General features: G+C 36.6%; 1 protein-coding gene and 1 pseudogene across 1 annotated transcript in view; one reads left to right on the forward strand and one right to left on the reverse strand.

Moving 5' to 3' along the window:
- Rsl24d1 (ribosomal L24 domain containing 1) overlaps nt 1-5,401 on the forward strand; it is a 14,492-nt gene extending 9,091 nt beyond the window's left edge. The window contains exons 4-6 of the mRNA XM_015480643.2: nt 742-805; nt 3,431-3,516; nt 4,579-5,401. Coding sequence (XP_015336129.1) covers nt 742-805; nt 3,431-3,516; nt 4,579-4,652 — 224 coding nt within the window. The 3' untranslated portion in view covers nt 4,653-5,401. The remainder of the gene's footprint in view (nt 1-741; nt 806-3,430; nt 3,517-4,578) is intronic.
- A 3,649-nt stretch (nt 5,402-9,050) lies between these two features.
- On the reverse strand, nt 9,051-12,138 carry LOC107137614 (annotated as a pseudogene).
- Nucleotides 12,139-18,390: the final 6,252 nt, after the last annotated feature.

Genomic DNA, 18,390 nt, shown 5'->3' on the forward strand with positions numbered 1-18,390 from the left:
TTTGGAGAAGTGTCTGTTCAGGTCCTTGGCCCATTTGTTGATTGGGTTGTTTGTTATCTTATTGAAGTGTGAGGAGTAAAGATTTGTTCCCAGGGTGTAGGCTCCCTATTTACCTCTCTTATTGTTTCTTTTGCTGAGAAAAAACTTTTTAGTTTGAGTAAGTCCCATTTGTTGATTCTAGTACATATGTATTTTGTCTTATTGGGTAGTACTGATATACATTCTGGATTATAATTGAACTCATTTTCTTGATAGCCATGACTCCCGTAGACATTTTTCAAAACAGTTGGATTATGGTGGTTGAGAATGTAGCAATATTGATTGGTTCATTTTACCAGTATTTGTCATGACCACACCATATCCCAGGCACTTGAAGAAAAAATTTTCATGACTAGAAATGTGCTGTCTTTTGTCTATGGAGATTACAAACTAAGAATGGGAAAAGTTATCAATAATCCAAGCTCTCTGTGTGATAAAATTTGAAAAGCACTGGACTGGTTTAAATATAAGAAAAGTTTAAAAGCAAAGGCTTTGCAAAAAAATTAGAGAAGGTTGACAGTGATGTCAACTAAAAGTATATTCCTTTTTTAGCTTTTTCAGTAAGGATTGTTTTTGCAGTGGATTTTTTTCCACTTAAATTAATCTGTAAATCAATAATAAATGTTCATTAAAGCACTTGTTGATTATAATCATATTGCTTGAATGTACACGTGTTTTCTGATTTTATGAATTTTTTTGTAGTTGATGCAATGAAGAGAGTTGAAGAGATCAAACAGAAACGCCAAGCTAAATTTATAATGAACAGGTATGAATATTTGTGTAGAGTAATAGTAGATATCTAGAAGCATTATTATCTTTCGAGACTTTTTATTTTGACATGACTTAGATTTGCAAAAAACTTTGACGAATAGTATAAAGAACTGTCATATATTCTGATAGCATTTTCTCATATTTACTTAATCTTTGATACTATATGGTAAGTTGAAGATGTAATGCCCTTTTTTCCTGAATATTCTTTAATAAGAATATTCTCTTCCATAAACACAGTGTAATTATCAAAATCAGGGAGTAAACATTAATGCAAAACTATTATTATATCATCTGTAGACCCTGTTTTAATTTCACTAGTTGTTCTCATAGTGTCCTTCATAGTAACAGAAAAATCCTGGATCATGCATTGCATTTAGTTGTCATATCTCTTTCATCTCCTTTAATCTGGATAGTTTTTTGTCTTTTGTTTGTTTTAATATTACATTGATACTTTTGAAGAGTATAAATTGTTGTATTATGGAACATTCCCTCCACCTTAAAAAAATGTTTTTATTAGTGCATTTTAGTTACACATAGTAGTAGGGTTCGTTTTGACATAATCATATATGCATGCAATATAAGTTGTTCCATTTTAGTCCCCAGTGCTTCATCTTTTCCTCTCTTTCTCCCTCCCTGTCCCTATTTCCCTTTTTTTCTACTCTACTGGTCTTCTATTTATTCACTGTTTTTTCTTTATTTTATGCTCTATAGATTCAAATAGAGGTGGAATTCATTGTGGTATATTCATACACACACACAACATAATTTTGTCAGTTGCATTCCACATTTTTTCCTTTTTCCCATCCCTCTTCTTTCCGCCTCAATCCCCTTCCTCTACTCCACTGATCTCCCTTCTATTTTCTTGGGGAAACCCCTCCCTCTTTTCCCACTTACTTTGCTCTAGCTTCTGTAAGAGAAATCATTTGATCTTTAACTTTCTGAGTCTGGCTTATTTTACTCAGCATGATGTTATTCAGTTTCATTTATTTACCAGTAAATGCCATAATTTTAATTCTTCATTATGGCTGAATAAAACTCCATTGTGTGTATATACTGTATTTTTTTTATTCATTATCTGTTTGTGGGCATCTGGGGTGGTCCCCTAACTTGACTGTTGTGAATTGTCATTGATGTGACTGTATTAGTATAGTATGCTGATTTTAGTTCTTCGGGGAAATACCAAGAAATGGGATAGCTGGATCACATGGTGATTCTTCCTAGTCTTTGAGGAATCTCTGAACTGCTTTCCAAAGTGATTATTACTAATTTGCAGGTTTACCAACGCTGACCATACCTCATCAGCATTTATTTTTTTTGTATTCTTGATAGTTGCTGTACTGATTGGAGTGAGATGAAATCTCAATGTAGTTTTGTTTTGCCATTTCTCTGATTGCCAGTAATAGTGAACATTTTTTTCATGTATTTTTTGACCATTTGTATTTTTTCTTTTGAGAAATGTCTGTTTAGCTCTTTTGCCCATTTATTGATTGGGTTATTTGGGTTTTTTTGGTTTGCTGTTTTATGGCTAACAGGAAGTTCTAAGCTTCTAATTAGCTTTAAGAGCTAATTCTCTGCGTTAACCCAATATTAGCTCTTTCTCTGGAGCAAGAACATTTGCTTTTAATCTAATCACTGTGGAAGTCTGTCAAAGCATTGAAGTTTTTAAGTTTTGTGGCTTAAAAAAATGCTAAAACCTATCAGAAAGGGGGCCTGAATATTTGAGAACTAGTTTGTTAGCACTTCTGTTGAACATCACTGGTGTTTGTGCTCTTTTAATTACTGAATGATTAAAGAAAATTACAACACACAGAGCTTGTTATTTATTTGAGGAGAAAGATCTAGAGATTTTTAACAGATTGTTTTATATAGTAGAGTTGCCATATGTACTTAATAGAAATTGGTGTCCAAAACTTGATAATTTTTTAATCATATCTTTCATTCACTCAGTAAATGTATATTGAGCACCCATTTTGTGTCATACCAGGCACCAGGAGGAATATAGTGAATGAATAAGTGGGTAGTGTTGGATTCCTGTTTAAGCAGGCAGAAACTAGACAATAATATTTTTGAGTTTGATTTGTTGGGGGTAGAAAATGTACATCTTGAGCCAGTGGCGGTAGCATATGCTTGTAATCCTAGCAGCTTGGGAGGCTGAGACAGGAGGATTGCAAGTTCAGAGCTAGCCTCTGCAATAGGTGGGTGAGCACTAAGCAATTCAATGAGACCCTGTCTTTAAATAAAATACAAAATAGAGCTGGGGATGTGGCTTAGTGGCCAAGTTCCCCTGAGTTCACTTCCCGGTACCAAAAAAAGATGTACATCTCTAAGGGTTTAATAAGTGACTTTACCTTTAAATTTGGGAATAGATGCAAGGTAGATGGCAAAGTTCATTGCTTGCCACCTCAGAATAATTTGAAAGACCCTGATAGACTATTCATATGCTCCTTCTGGGTGATGGGAGTAGGGGAAGAAGAAAAGGGAGAGAACAGAAAGGTAATCATCTAGTTTGCATTTCTTATCAGTACGGCTTACTTAATGAAATTTAGTAGCAATACTATTAATTATTGTTTCTTAAAGAAGTTTTTAGTAACTGAAGTTTGGCTTTGATGTTTTATCCTAGATTGAAGAAAAATAAAGAGCTACAGAAAGTTCAGGACATTAAAGAAGTCAAGCAAAACATCCATCTTATCCGAGCCCCTCTTGCAGGTCAGTACTATATTGCATGGGAGTTCTCTGTTTTTTGTATAGAGATGAAGTGTATATTTTTGTGGTCTATGTAATTGAGTACTTTCTTACGGTATTTTTAAACACTTAAATATTATTTATTGTACATTTATGATATGATTTTATTTATAAAAATATAATTTATTAAGCCAGAGGCTGAGATAGGAGGGTCCACTTGATAAGTTTGAGACCAGCCTGGACGACATAGTGAGACCCTATTTAAAAAAAAAAAAAAATTCAGTTTTTCTGTTTTGGCCAATCTGTTGCATATGGTGTTTCTTTTTCCTCTTCATAATATCCTGTCTTGCATACAATATTTTTCCCATGTTAAAGTGATCTGAGTAGTAATTTCATAGAAGATTTTTGCCTCACACCTGTTTTGATTATTAGTGGTTCTCAAACTTTGGTGCATATTGGAATGACTTGGAGGAACTTATTGTAAATGTAAAGTCCCAGGCTGTTAGTAGATCTCCATGTAATGCTGATACTAAAAGCTGAGGGCTGCTTTTTTGTTTTAAAACCTTGTCTTTGTTATTTATTGTATTTTACTGGTAGTCACTGTTTTGGGCAGTTATTTGTGTGCATAGTATTGAGGTGCATACTCAGCTGGCACCAAGTATAATTTTTTTTTCTAAAAATTTACTTATGTAGGTTATGTAAAGAGAGAAATTTTGCCTAAGTCTTATTAATAAAAGGCAAATTCTGAAACTGCATGTAGATTTGTGTAAAAGTCCTACTTAGATTATATTTGTACTAAATTCTATTTAAACAAAGTAGATAAAATTTGTTTTCAGTGTACCCCCAGAACAACAGAAATGAGCCACAGTAACTTTATTTTTAAAAAGGGGTTTTACTGAGGGTGAAATGCAAAATGTCTGTAGATGCTTATTACTTTATGCATTTATAAGATCTAAGATCTGTAAAAGTTCAGCTTATTACTCTTAAATTTCTTAGAATTGGTTAATATTGTAAAGCACATAGGATCCTTTATAAAGTATAAAGGATCACATTGAATTAATTATGTTTTTTATTATTTATTTAAAGGCAAAGGAAAGCAGCTGGAAGAAAAAATGGTACAGCAGTTACAACAGGATGTGGACATGGAGGATGTTTCTTAAAAATCTTACTCTATAATTATTTCTATGTGTACATTTGAAAATCTCCTTTGGAGACTTAGAATTTAATTCTAAATAATTTTTATATAAGGTCACTGAAGTGAAAGGTGATTACAAATACTGTTCTCCTACATTGCTATCTGTAAAGCATCAGATTATGGATGTTAGATTGTACCTCATTGTAATGTCTTCATTGATAGACATGCTTATGTAAATCATGAAAATTCTGTTTATAAATGCACAAGTGGATTGTGGACAGAATGGTCATGCCTTTTGGATAATGGCACTAGGCAGCATTTATGTAATAAGTAATTACAAAAATTCATGGCCAGTGATAGGTAAAATCAAATTTTCTTTGCAGTAAAATGTTCCCTTTATTATGTTATAGAAGGGAGGATACAACAAGGAACTAACAATTTGTATGGCAATCTCAAAGTCTTTAATTTTTATTTTAGTATTTTCTGTTTTGATTTATTAGCCTAAAGGAGCATAATGGCCAAATACCATGAAGCCTAGTTATGCTAAGCTGTTTTGACCTGGTTTACCTGTTCTTGGCAGGTAGTTGTGAGTGTTTGTGAGGAGAGCTGACTAATCTTTACTTGAAATGGCACTATATTATTTCTGCTTTAGAGAATACTCAGTTCTAATTTGTGATTCCTGTTAGAGCAAGCTCTTCCCTTCCTCCTCCCCCTGATGTAGAAGCAAAGAAATCCTAGTGTCTTAAAATTTGTTGTGGAGTTTTCTTTTTTTTTTTTTATTGGTTGTTCAAAACATTATAAAGCTCTTGACATATCATATTTCATACATTAGATTCAAGTTGGTTATGAACTCCCAAATTTTACCCCAAATACAGATTGCAGAATCACATCGGTTACACATCCACATTTTTTTAAAAAACAAGTTCTTAATTGTTATGGAATATAGAATTTATGGGTATAACATCTGCCCATTATTTGTACATGAAATAAAAACATTTTTAGTGTGTGCCTATATATTATTTAAAGATACTAAAAAAAGTATGAGGTATTTTTACTTGGAAGAAAATAACTTTCTTTACACATGCTACTGTATTAGGAAATATAGTTAATTAAAGAGAAATATATGCTTAGTATTTTGTGTTTCTGTACTTTTATATTATTATGACTCTAAGTGTGTTAAGGATATTGAATAATAGGTTATCTTTTTTCAGGGAAGAAATTAGAATACATTACAGATACTTAGGGTAACAAAGTGATGGCTAATTTTTAATTTTAGTGTCAGGTAGTAAAAAATTAATCAGTCTCTGGACCAACTGTTAGAAGACCTGAATTCCAATGTGGTTTTGCCTTTGTGTTCTTATTTATAATAAAAATATGGCATATTTGTAAACAACATTATTGATGTGAAAATTATAGGTGAGGAAAGGTATTTCTTGAGATGTTTTCCTATATACTGTATTTGTTTTAATATGAGCATGTTTAAAATTACATACTGTTAGGAAGCAACTTTTCTACCTTCCTATGTAGGGAGGAAGCTGCTGTTGCTTTGAGACAATCAGTTTTGGAAATTGGTTGAATTGAAGAACTGATGTACTTAGGTTTAGCATCCTGACAGTTCTCTGCATCCTCAGGATTTCACAGTATTTTGAGAACCCAGATCTCATTCTAAACTATATGGATTTACATGCCACAGTTCCATCTCTCCTTTCCTCTGAGTTTGGTTGGATCACTGAGAAGAGTTGGCTAACCCTTTAAAAACATGGCTTATGCTTGCATGGTATGATACTTTTAGGCTGCTGCTATTTCAGCTTATCTGGCTGAGACCTCTGCTGAGCAGTTAGCATAACACAAAAGTATCAAATTTTCTCGACACTTCCTACACACTTTTATATTCTTTATTTGTTTAAGAAAATATAGGATTGGAATCATGGGAAGGGATATCCTTCCTACATTCCTTCTGATACTTTTAAGAATGTAGAAAGAAAACTTCCATGTTAAAACAATTTCTTGAAAATAGAAATCTTGGCTGGTAGCACACTTGCCTAGCATGTATGAGGCACTGGGTTCAATTCTTAGCGCCACATATAAATAAATAAAGGTCTATCAACAATTAAGAAAATATTTTTTTAAAAATAGAAATCTTAAGAAGGTGTTTATCCAGTAGATAGGAATTCAAGAAGGGCCAGTCCACTTCACAATATCCCACAAAGTAGATATCGTGATTTTCATTTTGTTGATGAAAAAATTTGAGGTCTTTACCACACAGCTAAAAAGATGGAGGAGATAGGGACTTGTGTTCATATAAGTCTGTTTACAGAGTTGCTCTGCTATACGTGGAAAGGACTTATTCAGTCTCACATGATTGCTAACAGAAGACTCTGCAAGTTATTTGAGTAACATTTAACTTGATTTTGACTTAGTTTCTCTATCTGAAAAATATAATAATGGGCTCAACCTTAGGATTGTAAGAATTCAATTAGGAAATGTACTTCAAGCCACCACCATAGTAAATTATTTAAAATATTAGCTTCTACACCTATTGTGTGAATTCACAGCAGCAGTTGACTCTGACTAAGGACAGAAGTGGAGCTATTAGGGTTTGGGATAGCTGTGGTTAAATTGATTATGGTGTACTTAATCCCAATGTCAATTCTAGTCTTTAAATTAGCCAGAAAGTTAAATTTCTATGAAGAGCATCTTGTTTCCCATTCTTTGAAGAGTGGGAGAGGGAGTACATTACTGGTTCCTCTTAGTAATTTAAAAAGATGAATATCCATAATTTTAGGGGGTGATTTAAGTAATATAAGGGATATTCTTCCTCCCTCCCTGTCCTTCAGCTTATGTTTTAAAAGGAGATCTGGGAAAAGGCATCAGTTTACTCTCTCATAGATTGTGTCAATTCTAATATGAATGAGGACTACTTTGTAAAAGTTAACATAGTAGCTTGCTGAATTAAGTGTATTCAAAGATAAGGGGGGAAAATCAATATTAACTCATTTTGTATCATCCCAGATGTGGAATACCTATAAAAACTTCAATACAGTATATGATGTACAATATGTAATTACATAATGATTATTAGTGTTAATATATGTAAGCTCTAGATTATAACTTCCTATCTATTTTAATGTACCCGTGTGAGTTTCATTGAGATATTCAAAGAATTGAAAAACGTGGGCCTTGTTGGGTTAAAAAAAAACAACTTGGTTTCCAGGGCTCTGAAGGAGTTTTCTGAAGTCTGTGTTCCTTTATTAACATATAGCAAGTGACCTACTTGCTTGTCTTTATGCTGAGTGTATCAGTCAGCTTCTTGTTGATTTGAATCATTTTTTACATCTGTTGGTGAAATGTTTAAAGAGAGAAATAACTCTTATGCCTTCTGGTGTCATGGGGTAAACCTCTGAATTAAGCTGTTCCAAGTGAACACTCTCCCTAGGGTTTTAATGTTTATCCTTTGAAGTTATCAGGGGTTGGAGTTAAAGCTTCTGCCACATGATCTTCCCTGGAGTACTGGTTGCCTATTCTCTTTTTCTAGCCTTCCAGTGATTCTGTGGCACCCTATAATCCTGCTAATAAATTTCTTTTTGCCAAAGTTTACAACCCAAAATCTTGACTGATAGACATCCCCTCTTTAGGAAAGCTAGGCAACCCATTTCTATGGTAATCATCCAGCACATGGGGACTGTCTTATCCCAGACACATTAAGGTACCAAGATGGAAAGTGCTCAATAAATATTGACTAAATGAAAAATGAGGGTGTACTGAGTTTACTTCAGTCTATTTTATAAATAATCAGTAACTTGAAAGACATAAGGAATAAGTTATAGTAGACACTAAAAGGGAAGCAGCCTGTGTGACTGACTTGCCTGCATTGTTGGAAAGGCTTGCTGAGGGAGAACAGTTTGAGCCTTGGGTTGCATACCTGCTTTGTTGGTTAAATCTATGTCTAATGGGGATAGTCTGAAGCTATATTTCTGGGACTGTCTGGAGCATTCAAGGAATCCTAGGAAAGACAGCATGAAGTGTTTTGGGCACATTTCTTAACATTTGTCTGAATCTTGATTTGTTATCAGAATAGTCCCTTATTTCAGGAGTCAAGAATCTAAAAGTAGAAATAAAGAAAACTAGTTGGGGGGAAATCTCAGATATTACCAAAAAGTATAGACTGGTCCTTTTGTATTGTTTTTTAAATTGATGCAAAATATTTATTTCAAGTAAGTTATTTTATGCAGTGGTTTTTCCCCTCAACAGACTTGTGATAACCACATCTTTTAAATCTGTAAATAATGTTATCAAAATAATCTTTGAAATCTCACAAGAATTTATATTTTACAATCCACCCTGAATATCAAGGCTGCAAGAATAACACAACATTTCCTATATCCAAATATTTTCAGCTGTACCCAAAAAGGAAAAAGAAAACAAAAACAAACAAAAAACCACATATGTTTTGTTAAGGTCTAAAGTTACCTGAGCAGCCAAAAATAAAATAAAATATCCAAATTATTAGCATTAATTTAATACAATTATAACTTCAATAGTCACTTTGTCATTGACAATGATTGCTTGAGCACAGGGGTGAGTGCCCCAAGGGCTGGTAGTAGACGCTGTTGCTGCAGACCAGTGTCTCCTCCTCTCTGCATTTCTGCACTGCCAGCTGCCATCTGTGCATCGCCCCATATGTACTGTGTGTGTGTATTTAAAAAATCTTTCCCACCACCCAAACTTCTATTAAGCAGGTAACAGGGAAGAACACAACATAAGCTAAACAAGCCAACTGCTCTTTCTTTGGGATATGATTATTTCCCTTGTGCATGAAATATTCAACAACATAAGAAAAGGAAAAGAACAATTTCTTTTGTATATTTCCTAAACACACAAGCTGAGTTTACAAAGTCAGATTAACTGTGAGCATTTATATGCCTACTTCCAGGCATCGTCATCTGATGTTTCACTGCTACTCGTTTCTGTGTCTGAGTCCTCAAACTCTGCTTTACAAGTGCTTCTCCAAGGGGAGAATAGGCTGGAACAGCGGCTCTGCAAGAAGCCATTCTTTCTGAAGCCATTTCTTCTCAGCTGCTCTGTCTTCATATGGAACTCTTTTAGCACATCCTCTGTGAGAGGAAGCAATTCTCATCATTTTCAGGATATTCTTGCCATCCCATTGATTTCAATAACCTGTGCTCTGCTTCCAGAGTGTGAAAGGACCGCCCCCTTCTACTACAGGGAGAGAGAGACCATTCTGAAGACAGCCTTCCTCCCCATTTTCCTTTGGCTCAGGTGTGCTGTTGTCCTCCAAATCCTCCAGCTTGTCACAGTCTCTGTTCTCTGCAAAGTCTCCATTTCAGTCATCCTTCAGAGTCTTTAGGAATTCACTCTTCCTGTCAGTGGTTTGGCTGGTCAACTTAGAGGAGAGGAGCTGATCTCAATTGGAGGGGTAATGCTGGAGGGACTCTTTGGGAGAGCTGAGAACTGCGCCACCAGCCAGTACCACTGGTTTGGTAACAGAAATTGGATTGGTAAATGACTCCCGGCCAGAGGAAAGGGATCCTGATTTGTGTTCCATTCTGCTAGATTTCCGTGCATTGGGCTTGGAAAGAGGTGGTGCAGGCTTAGGAACCAAGTTTTTATAGACACTTGGAACCATAGTTGATGATTTGTTCCCATTTGCATGGTGAGATCCTGGTGAGGTGAATGCAGCAGAGAAGACAGCAGCAGGATCCTCTTTGGAAACTTTTTTGATAACTAGAATCTTGGAGGGTTGCTTGGCACTAGGTGGGTTTTCCCACACTCCAGAAGGGGTCCCAATAGGTCTGCATGGCTGATTCTGTTTGCCAGCTTCTGGATTCAAAGAAGGCAAGTCTTCCTCTTCAAACTGCAACTTTTCCACCTTGTCTTCTTTCTTTTCTTCCCTAATCTCTGTAGGTGGCTTTTCTTGAAAGGCACAGCCTTTCCGGAATGAAAACTGCCATTCCAGTGTTGATGGTTCCCTGTGCCACCTCCTCTACGCTGGTTCATGCCATCATGACCTCAGGAAGAACTATGCCAACCAGATAGGTTCCCTGTGATTCCAGCATATGTTCTCTTAGAGACACCAGAGTCCACAGAATCATGGCGGAAGAGGGAGGGCTGATGCCATGAAAGGGGCCCATTGTTAAAAAAGCCATCAGAGGAATTGTGTCAACAATGGCTCACCTCAGGGCAGGTGCTCTCCATGTTTTTCAAAGGCGGATGTAGGTGATTTAGCTGACTGTGGTGTTGAGAAATTTAGCCAAGCAGGAACAAAGTCATACTGCGCTATTTAGGTCCAGTGTCTCTTTTCAGCAAGGTGAGGCATCCAACCTCATGGCCAGGATCCCAGAGTATAACCTCTGTGGCCCTGTTTTCCAACCTCTGTGGTCCTGTTTTCCAAACTCCTTGAGGCTATCAGCTGGTTCTCTCAAGAGGTCTTCTTGTTAAAAAGGTGCTTAAGCAGTCTGGCCAGCAGCATGCCTTGTGATGAAGCACAAAGAAGCCTGGCTCTGGGTGGCTCACTTTCTGAGTCCCTTTAATTGCTCATCCTAAACTACCTAGTTCCTGACTCGATTCCAAAGGGGGAAGGGGAAAGAGGAAGCGAGAAGGGGAACATAAAAATATTTGTTACGTTTAAAAAAGGGGGTAAGGGGAAAGAGCAATGTCTAGTTCACCTCATTCAACTTCCTTGAGTAACGGCACTATGATGTTGCTTAAATAGGTAATACATGGACATTTGCACAGTGCGTGGGAACTGTTCATAACAAGGTCATAGCTATACAGACAGGTGGCCTCAGGTGTGGGCAAGTAATGTCATCAAGGTGATAGACAAAAAAAATATAATATTAGAGCACTATAAAAGATCTTCTGAGTAGTCAACTCCAGTGGCAAACAACCACATGACAAAGTCCTTAAAACATAAATGTCATTATTCTTACACAACTGCTAAAAAATAGTGTGCAGATATGTATTTATGTTTGTCTTAAACTCTAAACATATATGAAACCTTGTTTAAAAAAAAATCAGGAACTTGATACACTTTTCCCTCCACAGAAGGCAAATTTCTTGGTATAAAGCTCCTAAATATATATTCTATTTCTTTGGTCTTCAATATTTATAAATTCAGAACAAAATTAAAACAAGTAGAAAGAGGGGGTTAGGAATAGTCAAGGAGAAAGTTCCAAAATGAAGTTTTCTTCTCTTCAGTTTTCTGTATTTCACTTGTTTTGCATCTTCTTCAAAAATGAATTCAGCTAATGGAGGGTGATATGAAGAATCTTCTATTGCTTTGGTAGAGAAGTCACTTTTTATTTTGGATCCATTTCCATCATTACTCAATCATTAACAAGGCCACATGAATCTACCAACCTTCCCTCCTTCACACATGCTCACACGTGGGCGTCCTTGAGACTCCAGCCCCCAGCAGGCCTCAGGGCTCTGCTCCACAGGCCTTCGAGGGTCGTCGTTGGGGGGAGCCCTAGGTGCGGCCCTGGAGGCATTGCGCCCCAGTCCCAGCGTAGGGCGGGTTTCTCTGGTCCTTTTGTATTTTGAGAAACTATTTGCTTTTGGAAATCTAGCTGTTAAATATTTGTTTTGTATTCTAGTAATATGTAGTTAGATGCCCCTCTACTTCCAATGGGGCTATGTCTTGATAAACTCATCATAAGTTGAAAATACCTTCAGTGAGAATATGTTGAACACACATAACCTACCAAATGTTACAATTTAGCAACACAGTACACCTTAGAGTATTAGTTGTTTACTTGTGATCACATGGCAGATTGGTAGCTGCTGCCCCACATCACAAGGGAATACTGAACTGCAAATTTGCTGGTCCAGGCAAAGATCTAAAGTCAAAATTTGAAGTATGGTTTCTACTCAATGCATATTGCTTTTGCACCATCCTAAGCAAACCATCTTAAGCTGAGGACTTACATGTTTTGATTCATTGCCAAGCTATGGATTCTTAAAGAGGAACAGCAATGAGAAATGGCATTCCAGTCTGAGTTACCCCATACAGTATTTTAGTCTGCACTTGATGTCACTTACTTATTCTGATATCAAAGAATACAGGATAGACAAGAACTAAAGACAGTCCACTTGATCAAAAGGATGCACCATCCAAAGCAGATAATGATATGAAGTAATTGCTCATACTGGGTTAGACTTTAGGTATTTACATTGCATGTCCATTAAATTTTTCTTCAGTATCCCCAGATTCTTCATGCTACCAAAACCCTAGAGCTGGTAGGTTTTTGATTTTATATAGATGAAAATTCTCCATTTCTAGAAGGTACACAAGAATTACCAGAAGATATACTAGAAGAATATACAGTGGAAATAAATGTTGGGTAGAGGAAAACACCTAAAAGGATAAAAGAATCAGGCAACAACCTCTCAGTAACTTTGATTACACATTTGCACACGGGATATAGTGCCACCTAGTCCTAGAGTTGTGAGAATCTAATGCTGTGGTAATCATTGTGGTGAAGTACATTGCCTAGATAAAGGTACACTGGGTTTGATGTATCCCAATACTGACAACCCTTCAAGTTTGATGAGGAACAGAAAGTTAGGGAATTGAATCCTTTGACTACTGATACTAGCTAACAACTAACGGAACTTAGATCTGAGCTCTGTCAGGCTCTAATCCCTACTCTCTCTTAAATAGCATCTGGCATGGTGCCTGGTACATGGTTTGTGCTTATATGTTTATTCACTCAAGGAAGAAATCTATCAGTAGAAGAAAGTCTTTTGCAGAAAGTGATATATTTTATGGAGTAGTTTTTCTTGTGACTAGAATGGATTCTTAATAGGTGTTGGGGCAGGCTCAAAATAGCTATAATTAGGCTTTCTCACTGGGGCTTCTGGCGGGCTCTATTATTTTATTATTTTTTTAATTTTATTTTTTTTTAGTTGAAGATGGACACAATGCCTTTATTTCACTTATTTATTTTTTTATGTGGTGCTGAGGATCAAACCCAGTGCCTCACACATGCTAGGTGAGCACTCCACCACTGAGCCACAATCCCAGCCCAATTATTTCTAATTTTTTTTTTTTTTTGGTGGTGGTGTTGGGGATGGAACCCAGGGCCTTGTTGCATGAGAGGCAAGCCCTCTACCAACTGAGCTATATCTCCAACCCCCTATTATGTTTTTAGTATGTAGCTAAGGTCATGAATTGGTCATAGTTAGTGTATAGTCAAGATCATAAACACCCTGATGCAGTGTGTGTACTCAAAATCATAAATATTTACTTGTGAGCATGCGCCCACTTATGTAACCCACTGCCAGTGCCTTCTTTGTTTGGCCTGCATATAAAAAGGCCTGAGGAAATGGCTGGGGGTGAGACTGGCTAGGGCCTATTTCTGCCTTGGAATACTATGCCAACCGTGCCTCCCATCTTCTTTCAACTGCTGGAACCCAGAACCTAGCTTTCCAGGCCTGCGCCTCACCTTCTGCCTGACACCAGGACTTCTAGGACTGACAAGTAATCATCTGTTTAAAATTGTGTGTTAATTAAGACAGCAAATTTAGCAGAATGAAGATTTTTGAAATTTGATGTTTAAAAAAAATACGTACACCCATGCCACTAGTTTTAGTATAACTATAGGAAGAACTGTATATTTAGCCCAGAAATGCATGATAATCTTGTTATCCAGAGGTGACTTCTAAATTTTAACACCTGCTTTTATTTATGAGAAATTTCAGTATTCATTAATTGGATTTAAAGTGTTTATGATCTGCTAATACCTATGTGTGAGGTATTGTTTACTTCATTTAGCAACAAAATAATTAGTTATAATTGAGAAATTTGAATTAGTGAGAAGCGTATTCTTTCAGTCACAGTTGGTGTCTTTCAGGACTGTTTAAATCTAGTAGTTATTTATTGCACTTGTGCCAATCCTTAAATTCTCCAAAATTGTCACGATTACTGCCAACGAGAATTCTGTCTTCTTACTAAGGGATCAGATTCTGATGCTAACAAGCTTTCAGAGTTCATCTAAAATGAGAAGTGGGTTTTGAAGACACTTGATGTGTTGTTGGAGTCATCTTTCTAACAACTGATGTGGCAAAGAATCCTATTCTCACGATGCACAGCACACATGATAACACTTAATCCTCACTGTTAGTTAAAAGGAACTTCATAAATAGCATAGGCCCTACTGAGCAAATCTTCTCCCTTTGAATTAACAAAGTCACCACTGGAGGTTAGGCATCTGCCCTGGTCTGAAATGTGTCCCTGCAAAAGCATGTGCTGTGAACTTAATCCCCTGTGCAACAGTGTTAGGAAAGGGGAATAATAGGAGGTTGAGTGCTCCACCATCATAAATTAATGAGTGTTGATCATAAAAAAGGCTTGAGGCTGGCTGAAAGTGATTGCCTACCCTCTCACCATCATGGGATGATGCAGCAAGAATGTTCTCACCAGAGGCAGCCCCTCAATCTTGGGACTCCCCAGCCTCCAGAACTGAAAGAAGTCTCCATTCTTTGTAAGTTGTCCCCTAGCACAAAATAAACTAAGACAGTATCCCAAAAAGCTTGCATAGCAGCACAATTCACAATAGCTAGAATGTGAAACCAACCTAGATGCCCGTCAATGGATAAAAAAAAAATGTGGCATTTGTACACAATGGAATATTACTCAGCACTAAAAAATAACAAAATCATGGCATTTGCAGGGAAATGGATGGCATTAGAGCAGATTATGCTAGTGAAGTTAGCTAATCCCTAAAAAACAAATGCTGAATGTCTTCTTTGATATAAGGAGGGCGACTCAAGACAGAGCAGGGAGGAAGAGCATGAGAAGAAGATCACCATTAAGCAGGGACGAGAGGTGGGAGGAAATGGGAGAGAGAAGGGGAATTGCATGTAAGATGGAAGGAGACCCTCATTGTCATACAAAATTACATAGAAGAGGATTTGAGGGGAAAGGGGAAAAAAAACAAAAAGAGAGAAATGAATTACAGTAGATGGGGTAGAGAGAGAAGATGAGAGGGGAGGGGAGGGAAGGGGAGGGGAGGGGGGATAGGAAGGGGATAGGAAAGGCAGCAGAATACAACAGACACTAGTATGGCAGTATGTATAAATGTGGATGTATAACCAATGTGATCCTGCAATCTGTACCCATGGTAAAAATAAGAATTAGTACCCCACTTGAATGTATGAAATATGATATGTCAAGATCATTGTAATGTTTTGCGCAACCAATAAAAAAAACAACAAAAAAACAAAAACAAACAAACAAACAAAAAAAACAGGCAAAGATGAGCTAGAGTAGCATTGAGTGGGGCTCAAACCTGACTGCACATTAGAATTATCTGGGGCATGTTACAATGACCAATGCCTGGGCCTTCTTCCGCAGACCAATTACATGAGAATCTCCGGAACTGGGGCCCAGGCATTGGTATTTTTAAAAAAGCTACCAGGTGATTCTGATACATTCCCAAGGTTGAGAACTACTGAACCCTAACATTTGGAATTACTTAGTTTAGGTGATTAATGCAAAGCTGTTTTCATATGATGCCTTTTCAAGAGACAGTTTACTAAATACTCATTTGTTTATATTATCAAGTGGCTCACCAAAACAATGAGAACATTTTTAGTTTGATGCTTGGATAACGTTGACAGCAGTTACATAATTCTCCAAGTACCTAATTACTCCACTATGAGAGATAACTGGATGTTTCTTGATTTTTAAAATGAATTGGGGTAAAAAGACAATCATTTCTTTTTTTTTATTGGAGTTTGACTAATATGCTGTCTGGATCCATGTGACCTTGGAATTAAACAGTGAGGAATACATGGCCCATTTGCCAGGATCTACATATTTTATCTTCTTTAATTGTCCCAATTATGAAAGGCCTGGCTAAGACACCTGCTTGAATCCTGAATGAGTACTTGCCATAATCTTGCCCTCCCATTAGTGCTCCTGTCATGGTGTAGCTTCTCACAAAGAATAAAGCTTGTCTAATGTCAAAGAGGCAAAGAGGATGTATGACTGGCAGGAATTGGACTTTTTATTCTAAAAGAGTATTATACCATCCATGGGTGGACATTAGCAGAAAGATGAAATATTGCTTGAAGCATTTTATTAAACTTGTTTATAATCAGATTTGTGCTTTCCCAGTGACATTGAAATTCAAGGTTCATTTATTAGACATGAACAGGTCCAGAATGTTAATGTAGGTGAGTTCTTCAATCTCATTTTGGAGGATTTCCATTACAAAACAGATGATTTAGTCAAAGAAAATTTGTTTCTTAGTTCTGACTTTTAAAAGCATTCCAAGAAACCACTTTCTGTCTTCATTTTTGTTCTAGGATGGTAGCAAATATGAGGGCAGTGAATAAGTATTCTAACTAACAGAATTCAATAAATCATTAATTGCTTCCCTACCTCCACCCAAATCTTTTCACTCTAATTGTAAATTTGGGATTCTAAAGTGTTCAGGTCTTGAACCTTGAAGTTATCCCTTCTTACCTTCCCTCTTTTCTGAAGACAGACTATATCTATAGGCTATTTATTACTTTAGGATCAACTTCAAATGTCTTTTTGGATAAGGTTAAGTTACAGAATTCTAGTAATTTGCAAGACATTTGAAATTTTAACTGCCACTTTTTCATGTATCCATTTATCCACCCAACAAATATTATTGAGCTGTTACTATGTGCCAGGCACATCTGGACCTGTGGGGATATTATGGTGAACAGAATACATGGAAACCCTTCCACTCAAGGAGGAGGGTGGGCGAGGATGTCACAGGTGAGAGTGGACACCAATTACAAATAAACAGCACAAAAGTTGCTCAAAGTTTTAAAATTAATAAAAAAAGCACAAAAAACTTTGACTGAAAAATCTTGCTTAGGTAATATAGCCTAAGGAAATAATTATGTGCCCAAATATGCATATATATCTAGATTTCACCTTATTTTAGCACAACATTGAAAAATAGAACTGATTATCTAAAGACTTTTTAAATAAATTATTATACATCATGTAATGGGCTACTCTGAAGCCATTAAAGAGGATGCTGCAGAAATGTTTCTAATGACATAGAAAGATTCATTAAATAAAAATTGCTGATTTCAAATTATATGATATGTTTCTGCCACAGTCTGGCTGGGCAAAATAACCGGGAGGTGACAAGCAACTTGAAGGTTGAAGCGGGAACTGCTTTATTACGGAACAGCAGAGGTATATATACCTAACTGATTACACACAGCTTGACTCAATTAGCATCATCTAGATACAGCAGTCAGCCAATAAGGAATCCACCAACTTAATGGCTCGGTGGCGTTGCCTCACAAACCACTCCTCCTGGCAAACTGCCAGGTGCCATCTTGACTTGATTTGCGGTCCCCAACATCTCCCCCCTTTTGTTTTATTAAACAACAAGTATGTGGTTTAGGGACCGTGCCTGTTTTAGGTTGTCCAATACTACATATGGTCCTTACCCGTCATTGGATGGTCTGACCTCAAATCATCAGCCTCCTGGCTTAGGTTGGTACCATTGTAATTGGATCTTTTTTTTTTTTTTTTAATTTTTATTGTTGGTTGTTCAAAACATTACATAGTTCTTGATATATCATATTTCACACTTTGATTCAAGTGGGTTATGAACTCCCATTTTTACCCCGTATACAGATTGCAGAATCACATCAGTTACACATCCATTGATTTACATATTGCCATACTAGTGTCTGTTGTATTCTGCTGCCTTTCCTATCCTCTACTATCCCCCCTCCCCTCC

The sequence above is a fragment of the Marmota marmota genome, unplaced genomic scaffold (genome assembly GCF_001458135.2).
Source record: "Marmota marmota marmota unplaced genomic scaffold, marMar, whole genome shotgun sequence".
NCBI lineage: Eukaryota > Metazoa > Chordata > Mammalia > Rodentia > Sciuridae > Marmota > Marmota marmota.